This window comes from Gadus morhua, chromosome 1 (assembly GCF_902167405.1).
Source record: "Gadus morhua chromosome 1, gadMor3.0, whole genome shotgun sequence".
NCBI classification, from domain to species: domain Eukaryota; kingdom Metazoa; phylum Chordata; class Actinopteri; order Gadiformes; family Gadidae; genus Gadus; species Gadus morhua.
In genome coordinates this window covers 18,773,813-18,787,657 of record NC_044048.1, presented here as the reverse complement: position 1 = coordinate 18,787,657, position 13,845 = coordinate 18,773,813, and the positions used below count along the sequence as shown (strand labels likewise).

The window sequence follows — 13,845 nt, the reverse complement described above, 5'->3', positions numbered from 1 at the left end:
CCCAATGTTAATCACCACTAGATAGACTAGTGGCAGGGGCCCTCAATGTTAATCACCACTAGATAGACTAGTTGCAGGGGCCCCCAATGTTAATCACCACTAGACAGACTAGCCCAAAAATAAATAAATTAGATAAATCTATATTTTATTGTCAATTTGAACTGGTTAATTCAGTTCTTCAAAGTGACTTTAAGTAATTTGTTCCATTAAAATCTCTTTATTATCGCTTAACCATGTGTGTTCTCCCATTTCACAATGAGCGAGCACAAGAGGCAATTGTTAAATGCAAGTTTGCGTTAAATTGATTTCTTGGTTAAATCTGTTTCCCCAGTGTCTGGAGTCTAATATTTTTGGGTTGAGTTAGGTTAACACACACAGACACACGGACACACACACACACACACACACACACACACACACACACACACACACACACACACACACACACACACACACACACACACACACACACACACACACACACACACATACACACACACACACACACACACACACACAAACACAGTGCAATATACTTCAATGGATTATATGACAACAAAAAAGGTAGAAACTGAAAAACGGAGAAGGATACTAAATTATACTAATATTCACAAAAAAAGGACGCAAGACAGGAAATTGCACCAATCTGGGTAAATGTGTTTCTGCACTCCTGGGGCTAATCAAAGAATGGGTAACACTGGCATTATACCTCATAAAAAGCCTGTGACAATTGATTAAAAGCAGTCACACTGAAAGCATCAAAGCTTTCCTCTGAAGCGTGAAAACGTGGTCTGTTGTTGTCGTAGCCAGGAATCTGGTAGTGTTGTCAGGGGACAGAGTTTAGATACTCGTGTTTATTTAGCACTCAGGTTGGCTTAGTCTGTTTATCGTTAATGTCTCAATACTTTAAAGCTGTTCGTTGGTAGGTCAGTTGATTAATTGTAAAGGAAGAACGTTTCCGTTATGTGAAGATGCAAAGAATTTATCAAAGACGAGAGGTTTCATTTTTGGTCTTGCTCTTTCTTTACTTAAAATGCACAGCCATGCATTAGTGAAATTTGAAATATATTAAATACCAAACATGGACTAGAACTAAGGCTTGAAAAAAGCAAACCTGTATATAGGCCACACCCTTATAAAGGCTGCAGCAACAAATGCCCAATTTAAAGCACATCATATCATACCAAAAAGGCCCCCAGAGCTGCTGAAAAGCCTCACAAAGACCCTTTTGATTTTAACTTTATTTCAAGTGTTTTGAATTGAAATGCTGCAGCATAACAAATCAATGAATCTGTGAAAAGCCTTTGAAATCCCTGTGTTGTTTATATCTAAGGATTTCTGTGTGATTGCTAGGTTAGTGTCAAAGGATTACATGCAGGGCTCAAGACAGCAACCAGAAAGTAATATATTTTTACCACTTGTTAATAATGAGTGGTATTGACACTACTGCGATCCGTGGCAAGGTCTCGAGGAGCGCTGGAAGTCATCACGCGTCTGTACGGTGGCGCCGGTGTCAGTGATCTGTTTGGATACACGACCCACTTAAGTTCCAATGAAGTCACACTGCTTTGATCATAAAACTTAAAAGGCGGTGTATACATTGTGCAACGTTTCAATTAAATGGCACCGCAGCACTTGCACTATTCAAGAGCATGCGAAGAAAAGCACTATTCTGAAATCGGAATCTGAGATTATTACCCAATTAGCTGCCTGTTTATTATTGTTGGGTAACTTGTTTAACGGGTTAGGGTTTTGTTTGGTGCCAGTGGGGGATTACCACAAAGCGGATATTGACCATGTCTCAAACTTTTTGAAAGGTGTTAGTATAGAATACGGGGCATCATCACAGAGCAAACACCACGCCCGATTTTGGTCATAGACCTTCGAAAATAGGCCGCACTTGTATGTAGGCCGCTCAACTGTAAATTGTCTGAACAATGTTTAAATATAGGCCGCAGTCTATGTTCACCTAGTTACGGTTCAAAGCAGCAGGAAGGGGCAAGACACCTGTTAGCTTAATGTGGTTTTAATGGGACTTAATACTGATTGAAAAAATTATAATGCATTTGAATTGCTTTAGAAGGAAGATAATCTGTATTAATTATATACTATATTATATTGGTGTCAATCTGTTGACCTCCTATACATAATGGATTCAAAGGCAGCATATAGGCGCTATATAATCATTGAGTAACATCCCCTCTCTGATCCCCATTAAAATACTTAAAATACTTTACTCCCTTGATTCATGTTTTTGATTAGATTTTTGTTTCCTTACATTCCAACTCAACAGGTCAAGCCCTAAAGGTAGCATATTGCTGCCCAGTCCTCGCTGGGCTACATTGGCCAAGAGGCATTTTGTACATTTTCCAGTGAACCTTTAATGTTTGGAAGTAATCAAATAGTTTGGTTATATTACAAGGGAATGGCCTCAGGTGGGCATCCTCTGAGTCCCAAGTTAAGTTACACACAGTTCCATTTCCCATAGCCTATGTGAACCCTTTAGTTTAAATTGGACTTGCTGGGAAGTATGGTAAATGGCAAACATTTGTATCCATCAACCATGACAAGTTTCTTGTTGTGTTGTTTTTTTGTGTGGTATCTACGCACTTTGTGTTAATCACATTTAAACCTGCACCAAGTACGTTGTCTCATTAGGAACCTCTGGTGGCTTGAGTTGCAGATAGAGTTGTTCTGTATAATTTTCACACCATAAGGATAGCTTTGGATTTTTTTTCAGCACTTTTGGTGTTAGGGGCTTTAGCTATTTTTTTGTTTGGTCAAGTATTGAGCAAGGTTTCTTCCATTTTGTTGTCAGACAGTTTTAATAACAATCTGAGCCTGCCAGAAAATTCACCCTTTGAGGATGTACAAAGACTAGGCCCTATCTGTTTCTTGGTTGAAAGCTGTGTTTGAAAAGTGCTCTCCCTCAATAAAGGAACAAGGTTGTCCGTATTAGTCACTTAGAGACAAAATTATGGGAAAATAGGGTCCAGGTTGAAAAATTACGGAACAATTAAAAGATAAATATAGAAAAATCCCCTTGATGGATTAAGTCATGGATGGATTAAGTTATGGATGGGTGCCTTTATTCTTGAGAAACTCTGTAATTCAGATATTTTGGGATTAATGGAGTAAAAAGCTGAAGTACAAAAATTACATTCGTCCACGTTTAAATGTATGATTTATGTATTCAAAAAATGCTGCTTATATATTCCTATTCTGGCCTTAATTTTTAAGATAATGTGTGCATGACAAAAATGTCAGAAACTGTTAAATTAATAAAACACATTTTTAAGATTATAATGTGCAACCATACACGGGGAATAGTGGTCTTAGACAATTTACATTTCTAATGCTGTGGTGGATTAGTGAAACGTAGAATCATCAAATAGAAACTCCATGTAAACAATGTGATTTACATGGATGATGTATTAATGTATTTGATACAGTGTGTTGTGACTCCCCCAGGCACACGCTAATAGGAATTATCTGCTTGAGATGTTTCACTGATATATTTTAGTGTTTGGGGCAAATTGCCACTCAAATTATGCAATCAAATCTAATCTGATCCTATGTAATCTGATCTATTTTATATTCTCAGAAGGTGTTTGAGGACACAGCGTCATGTTTACATTGATATTATGTGATCTATTAACACGAAAGCCGGTATTGGTTTGTGCATTTCTAGGCCTAAACATTCTTGAGTCGGCCATTTTAGTGTAATTCTGTCAAACACAAAAATGGATATTTACAAGACCTTAATCTCATTACATTTTTCCACACTGTCAAATCCCTGATACAGATTATCCTGTGTGGTTATAAGATAAGCAATCCTGAATTTAGTGTATCTAGGTCCATTATTTATGGGTTGGGATCTACGTTATGGCAAAAACATGTCAAATACTGTATAAACATGAAAGGCCATATTTTCAAACCCAAACTGACTGCATCAGGAACCAAGACTCTAAGGTCGCTTGAAGGACTTGTGAATTTGTATGCCGTGCGTACATCATGCCCCAAAAAGACCTTGAAGTCAGAGGACCATCATTTCAATCACGACAACCTCCGACCGACTTGGGGTGGAACTCGAAGGTCTTACACACAGAACCAGTCTCAAACCAATGTGTCAAACAGCAAACAAGAAGAAGGCAACATCAAATTGAAGTAATAATGACTACAGGCCCGCTGTGGCTTGGTGAATACCAGGTCTGACTTATACCATGGATAAGACACTAATAAGGACTTGAGGGTGTTGCATATTGACAGCAGGGAACAGCCATTGCCGTTTGAGAGCAAAAACCCTAATAGTGCCAATGCAATTTGGCATCAGCATCTGCAGTACTGCGACTGGCTTCTAATCATGCACTATCTGGGTGGCTCCATAGTTTAGATAAAACCCAACTCATTCTTGCGGCAAAGACAGTAATGAGGTCAATTGAACATGAGAGTGGAGCATGGAAAAAGTTACAACTTTCCACATTCTTTGCACTTTGCAAGAAGGAAGGCATTTAGCCACAAAGAGCTTAAGTCCGGTTTAGTACAGGATGTCTCCTGGGTTGCCACTTAAGTTAAAAAACCCAATGAACACAAGGAATCAATGGCCTTTAATGATGCAGCCTGATGAACTATAGGCTGCTGGGGGGAAAAGACTAACGTCTACCATTACCTTTTCAAAACTACTTCAACCATGGGATCTCACACAGGTGATTCAAATGACTTGCCAGGTTACATCAGCCTAGACTAGACTTGTCAGAGCACAGCTGGCATTTCTTTGGATTTCAAAAATTGGAAGACAGTTTCAGTATGTTTGGACCTGCCCAGAGTATCTAACAGTAGCTGTGCAGATCATTTTTTCCTTTTAGCAAGACAGGTGAGGCTATTGAATTGTTCTTTAACGTTTATCATCTCGATAACTGCTCTTTTGTTCTGATTTGGAGCTACAACAGCAGAAGAGATGATTCATTCAAATTCATTGTTTTTTAAAATGAAATCACATTATGACCCGGCAGAGCCAACAGTGTCATCTTGGGTCTCACACTCACTTGTGCATTTCTTGACGCCAGATCCTTTCTTCAGTGCATGGCGACTCAGCTTGCATTGGAAGTTATTTTCCCAGAACTCAGCAAACCAAATGTTCCGCCTGTTGTTCTCCAGCGTGCGGCTGGTAAAATACCGATCGAAACCTAGAGACATTACGCAACAGAGATGGACGGATCAATGTTTAATAAATTATCTAGCTCCAAAGATATCTGTACTTTCCCATCAGCAGTTGACCATTTTATAGCTAGTGATTAGCAATAATATTACACAGAATTTTATTAAAGAGATGAATTTATTACATTTGTTTTAAAACATCTGTGGAGGTCCTTGATAAATCCAGATCCATTGTTTAATCAACCCATCACACAGTAGGGCTGAAAGCTGAGTGGAGGGAGTACATCATTACGTGAGGAGGTGGTTGGTTCATTCATGTCATCCCCAAAATAAGAAGCAAGGATGTTTTTCCAAGCCTTCAATATAGAAAAAAAATACCCCCAATATCCCCCCCTATAGGTTTGCCTATGGCAGGAGATAAAACTGCAAGGTTACCTCGTATCGACTGTCTCTTGGGCAGGATGGTAACGGCACCCTCGGCCATCTCCTCCTGATTCAAGATGGGGGATATCTTGGACCCCCAGCTGTCTGAGCCCACCCAGATGAAGTGGCCAGTCTGATTAGCTTTCTTAGCCGCCTGGAGGAGTCTCCTATGAAATAGCAAAGAAAATAGTGCACACAATCTTTTTTATTTTGTGTTAATTTTTTTTCGATTTGTGCCATAACAAACGTGGTAATTGCTCTTTTTCCAGCTGTTGGCAGCTTCTCGGTCAGCTTGAGGTTGACAGAGAAATGTGGCCTTGCCAAGCCTTTTGTGTTATTCAAGGACTATAATAATAACTTGTTCCCAGGTTCACCAGCGTGATTCACAGTTTCCAAACCAAGAGAACAAACCTCCAAGTCCCCTCCAAGGGCTGACCTTTTGGCAAACACAATACATTCTCCGGCGCTGTGATTATCAATTCTCATTATGAACCGTGCCTCGCAAACTTCCTTTGAGTTTATCTTTTGTACTTCACGCGGTGCCTGAACCTCCTCACATTGACCAGGGTCAAGGACGAGGCAAGGCAGGCAGGGCTGAAATCCCCCCCGGCTTTGTGTAATTACTACATATCCACACATTATTACGGGCTATCAGCGCAGGATTAAGTCAATGAGCCCTGGGACCGCTGCCCCCGCCGCCACCAGGGGAGAGCTCTGGCCGCTGCCGCCTGCTCCCTGTCAGACACACCGGCCAACCAAACGCTGATCTGTTATCCCATCTAGCATATGCCGATCTAGCATTTCCTTATTCCATTATTGTCATGTGTAACAATATGATAGCGAACAATATAATCATATGATTTGATGTGTGTGTATAGAGGAGTTTTGTTGTACAAAACCCTAGCGGATAGTACTAAAAAAAGCTGCAAAACATATAGGCCTGTGTTTTATTTTAAAAAGATCAATCCAGTTTTGTTGACAGCGTTTGTGGTTCAGGAGTGAGGGTGGGGGCTCACCTGATGTCATCCTCGTTGGCAAAGATGATGACCACGCGGGCGTTGGGGTTTTCACTCAGGCGACGGATGATTTTGTCAAACTCTCCGGTTCTGGGCTCGCGTGGGATCTTCACTGACTGGGAGATGCACAGACCCCCTGCAGAGACGGACCAAAGATAGAAAATGTGTCATTATCGGAAATACTCTATTAATACTCAACTAATATAGATGTCTTCTAATGTGTGCGTGTGCGTGTGCGTGTGTGTGTGTGTGTGTGTGTGTGTGTGTGTGTGTGTGTGTGTGTTTGTGTGTGTAAATCCATGATGTTATAATATACAAATATATAATTTTACTACTCTATTTCAAGTTTGTGTAAAAGAGTATTATTTGCACAAAACAATTTCCCAAATGACGTCCATAGTCAATAATTGCCTTTAATCCATGACCTTCTTTGATATTTTGGAGATTATGTAGCACCAAACAACAAAAGGAAATGTTGACGGTGTGAATACGAGCTCCCTTCAGAGGCCAAGCTAATCACCGCCAAGTCAAAGTTCATAAAAAGTCCACCGCTCAACAACGAAGCCACGGTTGTATTTTATATTCATAATTCCCTCAACGTAACAATTCCAGCGAATGCTTTCGGCGTCCTGCCAATACGCCACAGAGTGTGTGCACATGATAATGAGCCAGCATGACCTGCTGCAAAGCCAGCGCAGTGAGCAATCAATGCAACAACTACACAACATCTCTCTGGTGCAGGGTGCTCGCACACACACACAAGCACACACAAGCACACACACACACACACACACACACACACACACACACACACACACACACACACACACAGACACAGACACACACACACACACACACACACACACACACAGACACAGACACACACACACACACACACACACACACACACACACACACACACACACACACACACACACACACACACACAGGTACACACACAGGTACACACACACACACACACACACACAGGTACACACACACACACACACCCCCCCCCCCATGGATCATAAAACAAAGCCTAGGTCTGCCTTACAAAACTAATAGGTGGAGTTGGGGAAACTGAAAATTGGAGCAAGAGAACCGAGGCCAGAACAATATGGCCGGGGCTGACGTGCTTTTCCTTATGGGTGTAAGAAAAACCCCATCCGTTGGTTGGAGTCACCGGGATCCTGTATAGGCGACCAGCACCACCCCAGTGATTTTTCGCACCGCCCGCCGGTGTATACTTCAATGCAGCTTTCTCACAATCTGCACTTTTTCCAACCGGAATGGGTTTGGGTTATTTCCCGTGCCCAGATATGATGCCATATGATGCCGCGTCTCATGCTTGATCATGTCCCTGTGATTCCTTGACAGTTCTAGGCCCTGTGCATCGGCAGGCTAATGGATGAGCGATTCTTGCACAGGCGGGGATTCAATGGTTTGTTTGTGTGTAGTGGTCCATATCCTGGCTTGAAGGACATCTCTGTTTGTTTGTTATTTTGAGAGTTGTTGCTGTGGTTGATTTTCTACCTCCTTCAATCGAGGCTGTTGGTCAACCACACACAGCTAGCGTTTTCTGATCTCTTGTAACATTGAAGGAAGGAAAAGTACAGAGAAAAAAAAAGGCTTGGCCTGTACCCAGACAATTTAAAATGGATAATGTATATTCCCACTGTCTTTGGCGAATCTCTAGAATTAAGTTTGTTTACCGAGTATACCCTGTGTGCTTGTAATATATTGTCAGCTACACTGGGACTATAGAAGCTGAGCAACTGCGATTTTAGTTGCTCTCTGGGTCTTCGGGGGTGTTTAAATTATTCCATTCTATGTCTTTGCTTTGCTAGTGCCCCGCTCCCCCAATCCCTGAACATATGGTCAGATGGAACAGCCTTTTCGTTCCTTTAAACTAGTAGTAGCAAGCCTGTCTTTCGTGGCCTTCTCGAGGAATTACCAGAGCCAACAGTGGAATAAACCTAGTTCTAACACGTGTAATGATAACACTAATGCTACTTTCTATACATTATTACACAATGCATTTTTGTCTGAGTAAGTGGGTAAGCTGCTGGTAGGTTAGTAGGTGTAGATGTTATTAGATGAGTAGGTAGTTAGTAGTTATAGATGTCAACGGGAAAGAGCCTTTATCTCTGTGATCAGAGAATTATCACAGGCACATTAAACGTGTTAACTTTTTCATTTTCTTTTTACAGAAATGTTCCTGGACGTGCAATATTTCAATAAGGGGCTCAATCAAGGGCCTTTTTATTCTTACATTACTGGAAATGTTTAGTACTCTATCGTGGTAACACAAGCTCATTATATCTGTCTATTTTATCAAAGATTTTTAACACCCTGCATGGAGTTAATATGTAAAAAAACAAAAGGGGTAATAGCTCGGTGGAGAGCAAGTATTTATTAACCAGATCCCTCCCATATCTACCATCCTCATCCAGAAAGATCACTAAAGACTTAACAAGACCACAGACTCCTAAGAGATGAAGAGTGGGAATGTCCATAAAGATACTGATCTTTATGGCAAATCATACTGCAATTAATACGACAGTAATCTAGTCTAATCAAGTCTTGAGATGAAAGCCCTTCTGTTAATGTAGTTTACTTTTCTGCATGGGTCAATTTATCTGCTTATAATTACACATATTTATTTGTTTTGATCGACTTATGAATCGTGTGTGTGTGTGTGTGTGTGTGTGTGTGTGTGTGTGTTTGTGTGTGTGTGTGTGTGTGTGTGTGTCTGTGTGTGTCTGTCTGTCTGTGTGTCTGTGTGTGTGTGTGTGTCTGTGTGTGTGTGTGTGTGTGTGTGTGTGTGTGTGTGTGTGTGTGTGTGTGTGTGTGTGTGTGTGTGTGTGTGTGTGTGTGTGTGTCAGTGAATGTGTGTGTGTGTGTGAGTGTGTGCGTGTTAAGACCAGGCCACTTCTCTCCTGGAAGCCTTCCCCACAAACGCTGTGCTTTATCCTCATTTGAAACCCATGGGAGGAACACTGCTCCAGTCAACACAGGCCCCTACTCCGATTACTACACAGCGCTGTCTCACGTTCGCCGGATGGTTGTGCGGAGGGACCCATAATAGGTTCAGGTGGGCGTGGCACCCATGGGGTGCTGCCTGGGTATTAATAGCTTATTTATTGGGTGACCGTCAGCGGAAAATTATAATAATAGTAATAATGAAAACCCCCAGGTAAGGATGACTTGCTGAAACGTAAATACAGCAAAGTGAACAGACAATTATTATGCATCCCAAAAAGCCACCTCCATTCCTGAGACAGTTCATATTAAAGCTGTCTCTGGAAAACAAAAACACACCGTTGTTAGAACTGGATAATGTGGTGAGACACTTGTTGCACTGCTTGATCTGTCTAAAAGCACATTCAAGGGATGGGATTGTGTACTTGTTTTTTATTATTACAAGGCTAATATATTCTTTCTGGTTGCTAGCCAAGAATATATCAGGCTGACCTAGAAGAGCACATAAACTTCCACACAGAATACCTTGACTGTTGGTTAAATACCAACAGAGAGGAATCCCACAAAATCCATTGATCTATTCCTTCCTGCGTCTTAACAGATTGATTCGACTGTATCTGACTGCGGCATTCGAGTGATGAAGGACGAATCAACCGTGAAGTATGTCCAACATCCACCCTCTGAGCAAGAGATCGACACAGCCTTAAAGAACTACATCAAGGGAATGCAGTGTTGAATTAAGCAGCTTCCAGCCTGCCTATATTGGTTTAATATTATAGTTATTTTGGGGGTGTTTTCCCGGTGTTTTTTCCCTCCCTGTGTTAAATGAGTGAGGAGAGGAGAGGGGGGAGGTGTCGTGATAGGAGGACAGATAGGAAGGTATACATTTAGCAATCAGACACACTGCCCTTCAGTCTGAGGGCCCTAACGTAATCCCCGGCGACAGTACATCCACTCTGCTGAAGTGCCCCTGAGCCCTATAATGAATCCCTGCTATCTACAAACAGGGTTGCCTGCTTGGAAGCTGCTCCTGAGGGGAGAATCACAAGCTTCAATATGCCATTATTGGTTATTATTATTTATTAAAATATAACAACATATTGTTGTCGTTCGTCGTTAGCATCATGCTGCCCTACTGACTCAGTCTGGAGTGACCAGGACCCAGTCCTTTCTTCTGAAAAATAACTTGAGAATTGCTCGCACAGGAAAAAGACAAGAGGAAGAAATGTCCTGTTCCAGTAGTATTGTCCGAGGGGAAAACACACAAAGGTGACAATGACAAATGGTGAGGGGTTTCTCTTAGTCGTCGCTTTTGATCATACGTACGACTGCCGTGAGTCCCACGGGTGAGTCATGACTCCCGCTTAATCTAACCATTGCAATTTCACCACATGTCCCGTCATTTCTTTTTCCAAATGTAATTGCGATTCTAGTCGGTTTCAATAGAGGAGCGACCATACGCACTGTAGCTCAGGCTCTGTGTTAACATGGCGTTAACAAGCACTCAGGTAGGGTCTCCTTATAGTCTGAAACACAGTCCACGCTCACCATGTGTTAGTCTGCTCCCTTTTGTCCATTCTGCCTTATATTTTGTCATTGCTCTTTCTTAAGTAGAGCTATTGTACAGTATCAATTCTCCTGAGGATTAATAAAGTTCTAAAGATGTTTAATCAAACCATAAGAGTTTTGGACTGCAGCCCATTCTTCAAACTCCTCGTAGGAGATGTTTGACAGTTCAACAAGTTTTTTGCAAAGAGATTGATTCGGAGAGGAAAGCAGACAGACGGCAAATAAATGGCACCCAGCCTTTTCAAAGTGTTGAGAAATTGTACTTATGGGAGGGCGGCTAAGAAATAAATGACTTTTTATAGGCTTGAATATGTGACATCATTCTTCATGCCCAAAAAAGCAAATCAGAAAACAAAAGCCTCTTTTGTGAATTCAAATGAGTTCTTGAGGAAGTGAAAAACCATTTCGGGCATTGTTTAGGCTGGACGATTTAAGGAGCTGCCAGGAAGCAGCCCGTTTGAAGCGAGCCAATTAGTGGAGAAGGGGCCGTATAGGGTGAAAACACTGAATGAACATCTTATTGTGGCAAGAGATTGAAAGGGGGTTGTTTTCTGGCTTAACAATGTGCATTGGAAATATGCAACGTTCAAATAGTCGAGTGGGCAGGAGTCCCAGCAGCTTGTTTCCAACTCCCACCTGCTTGACATGTAGCTGTAAATCTCATTTTCCCTGCAGTAAATATTAAGTTCTATGGATGTGAGGATGACTTAACTATGAAATGCTGTTTAAACTGCATTGCATAGATTCATATATTGAGCGGGTGTTTAGTCAGTAGAAAAGGCATCGTAAGCTAAGCAACCCTGTGTCTCGTGGTTGAAAAATATCCACATTTAGGAAATTATTTTACCAGGGAATTGTTAGCAGAAAGTGAGCTGAGCAAGAGTGGTTTCTGCTCCTGCTGACGGTTAAGAATCAAATAAACATAAGCTTGAAAAAAATGACTTTCTGTCCCCCGTGCCATTTTTCAAATGGCTTTGCAATGTGCTCTGGGGGAGATTCTCTGACTATTAGGGAGTTTGATACACCCCTCCTGGTGGGTAGAACTGCTCCCTTGGGCATGCAGTTGCAAACAATACACACACACACACACACACACACACACACACACACACACACACACACACACACACACACACACACACACACACACACCCACACACACACACACACAGACACAACCTTGTTTTTCAATAAAGTGTGCCGCAATGTTCTGGGCTCTGAAACTGACATTTATTTATTTAGCGGCTGTTTACTGTCACGGCGATGTGAAGCAGCGGTAAATTAATACTTTTTGTGACAATATCCGCCCTGTGTACGATTTAATAGACTGAGGCTTTTTTGCCACTGGATTTGGGGCTGTTTTGTGACAGCTGTAACAGGTGATGGGCAGCCCTGGGCACACAGAGGGAGGGATAGAGATGTCTGAGGGCACAGCTTAACATCCACAGCAGCCTACGCAGGGAAACAACACACAAGGCTCGGTCTGAGGACTAGGTGTACCCAGTCTCACTGATTAGACTTTAGATTCATATCTAAAGTCTGAAGACGGAGAGGATACCCGGGCAAACGGGGGCGGGTCAAGAACTTTCGCCATGATTTTTTTCGACCAATCGGATTGCTGGAGCTGGTGATGTGTTTGGGCGTAACGGCAAAAATGCAAACTCGACCAACAGTGTGCTCAACACCACTGTAGAATACACATATTAAAATCCTGTCGTGGAAATATTAATTGTAACTATAATATACAAATATATATTAATTATATTAACCTTTTATATATAATTATATAAAAGGTTAGTCAATCTAAAATGAATTTTACACATTCTCCTTGGCCTAGGTATACGTCCCATCCTCTGTAATTGAAAGCTGTTAAGATTTTTTGCATTAACATTGCCACTGTAGCCACGAAGTCTGATACTGGGGTCATGCCAATCGACTGACTTCTTTTTCTTCTTCTTCTTTCTTCTTCTTCTGGGTGTTGTTTTAGATTCCTTTAACTGTCTTGGGGCCTCACTTGCAGACTTCCTGCAGACATATCCATTTCACCCATAGTGTATTCCAATTTAGCTTGGCCTCTCCCGCCAAGGATGACCTCAGCCATGGCCAATTCTAAACTCCCCAGAATATCTACATAACGCAGCGGGAAACCAGATGTAAATCATCCCCTTGCCGTTTCTGATTTCCAGCCAAGGCTATGTGCCGTCTCCTCCCAGAAGGTCTCTTCAATCTAATCTGTGCTGCATCGAATGCACGTACAAAATCATTTACAAAAAAACACATTATATCTATTTGTATTGATGCATAATATATTAGAATATTAGCAACAAAAAATAGGATTTCGATAAACTGAACTAGCAGAAAAGCATTGGCTTCTACAAGCAGTAGTGCTGCTTGGTATCCATTGGATACGGATATGGATGACCCGGCTAAGGGGCCGTGACAGCACTCTATGGGAACACAGCAAGTATAACTACTGCTACACGCGCCGGCCTTGGAGGTGATGGATCAAGAGTAAGCATGTGTTGGCATGTCTATTTACTTAACCCAAACAGTGACCACGGGTAACAGTAATGTATCTGTCAGCAGCCCTGCCCGGCTACCGGGGGGGAAAATCCAATTTATCTTTAGAGCACATAAGACGCTCTTAGGGGCCCCAGAGAGCATCATGTGACAGGAAATGTTATTTCACACATAATCT

General features: G+C 41.7%; 1 protein-coding gene across 2 annotated transcripts in view; it reads right to left on the bottom strand.

The window, feature by feature from the left end:
• The window catches only part of LOC115549668 (glutamate receptor, metabotropic 4), a 143,258-nt gene that overhangs the window by 25,576 nt on the left and 103,837 nt on the right, over positions 1–13,845 (bottom strand). For both annotated transcript variants that reach the window (XM_030365006.1, XM_030364996.1), the window contains exons 4-6: positions 6,597–6,732; positions 5,593–5,747; positions 5,046–5,186 (exon numbers count right to left, since the gene is read on the bottom strand). In XM_030365006.1, the coding sequence (XP_030220866.1) occupies positions 5,046–5,186; positions 5,593–5,747; positions 6,597–6,732 (432 nt within the window). The remainder of the gene's footprint in view (positions 1–5,045; positions 5,187–5,592; positions 5,748–6,596; positions 6,733–13,845) is intronic.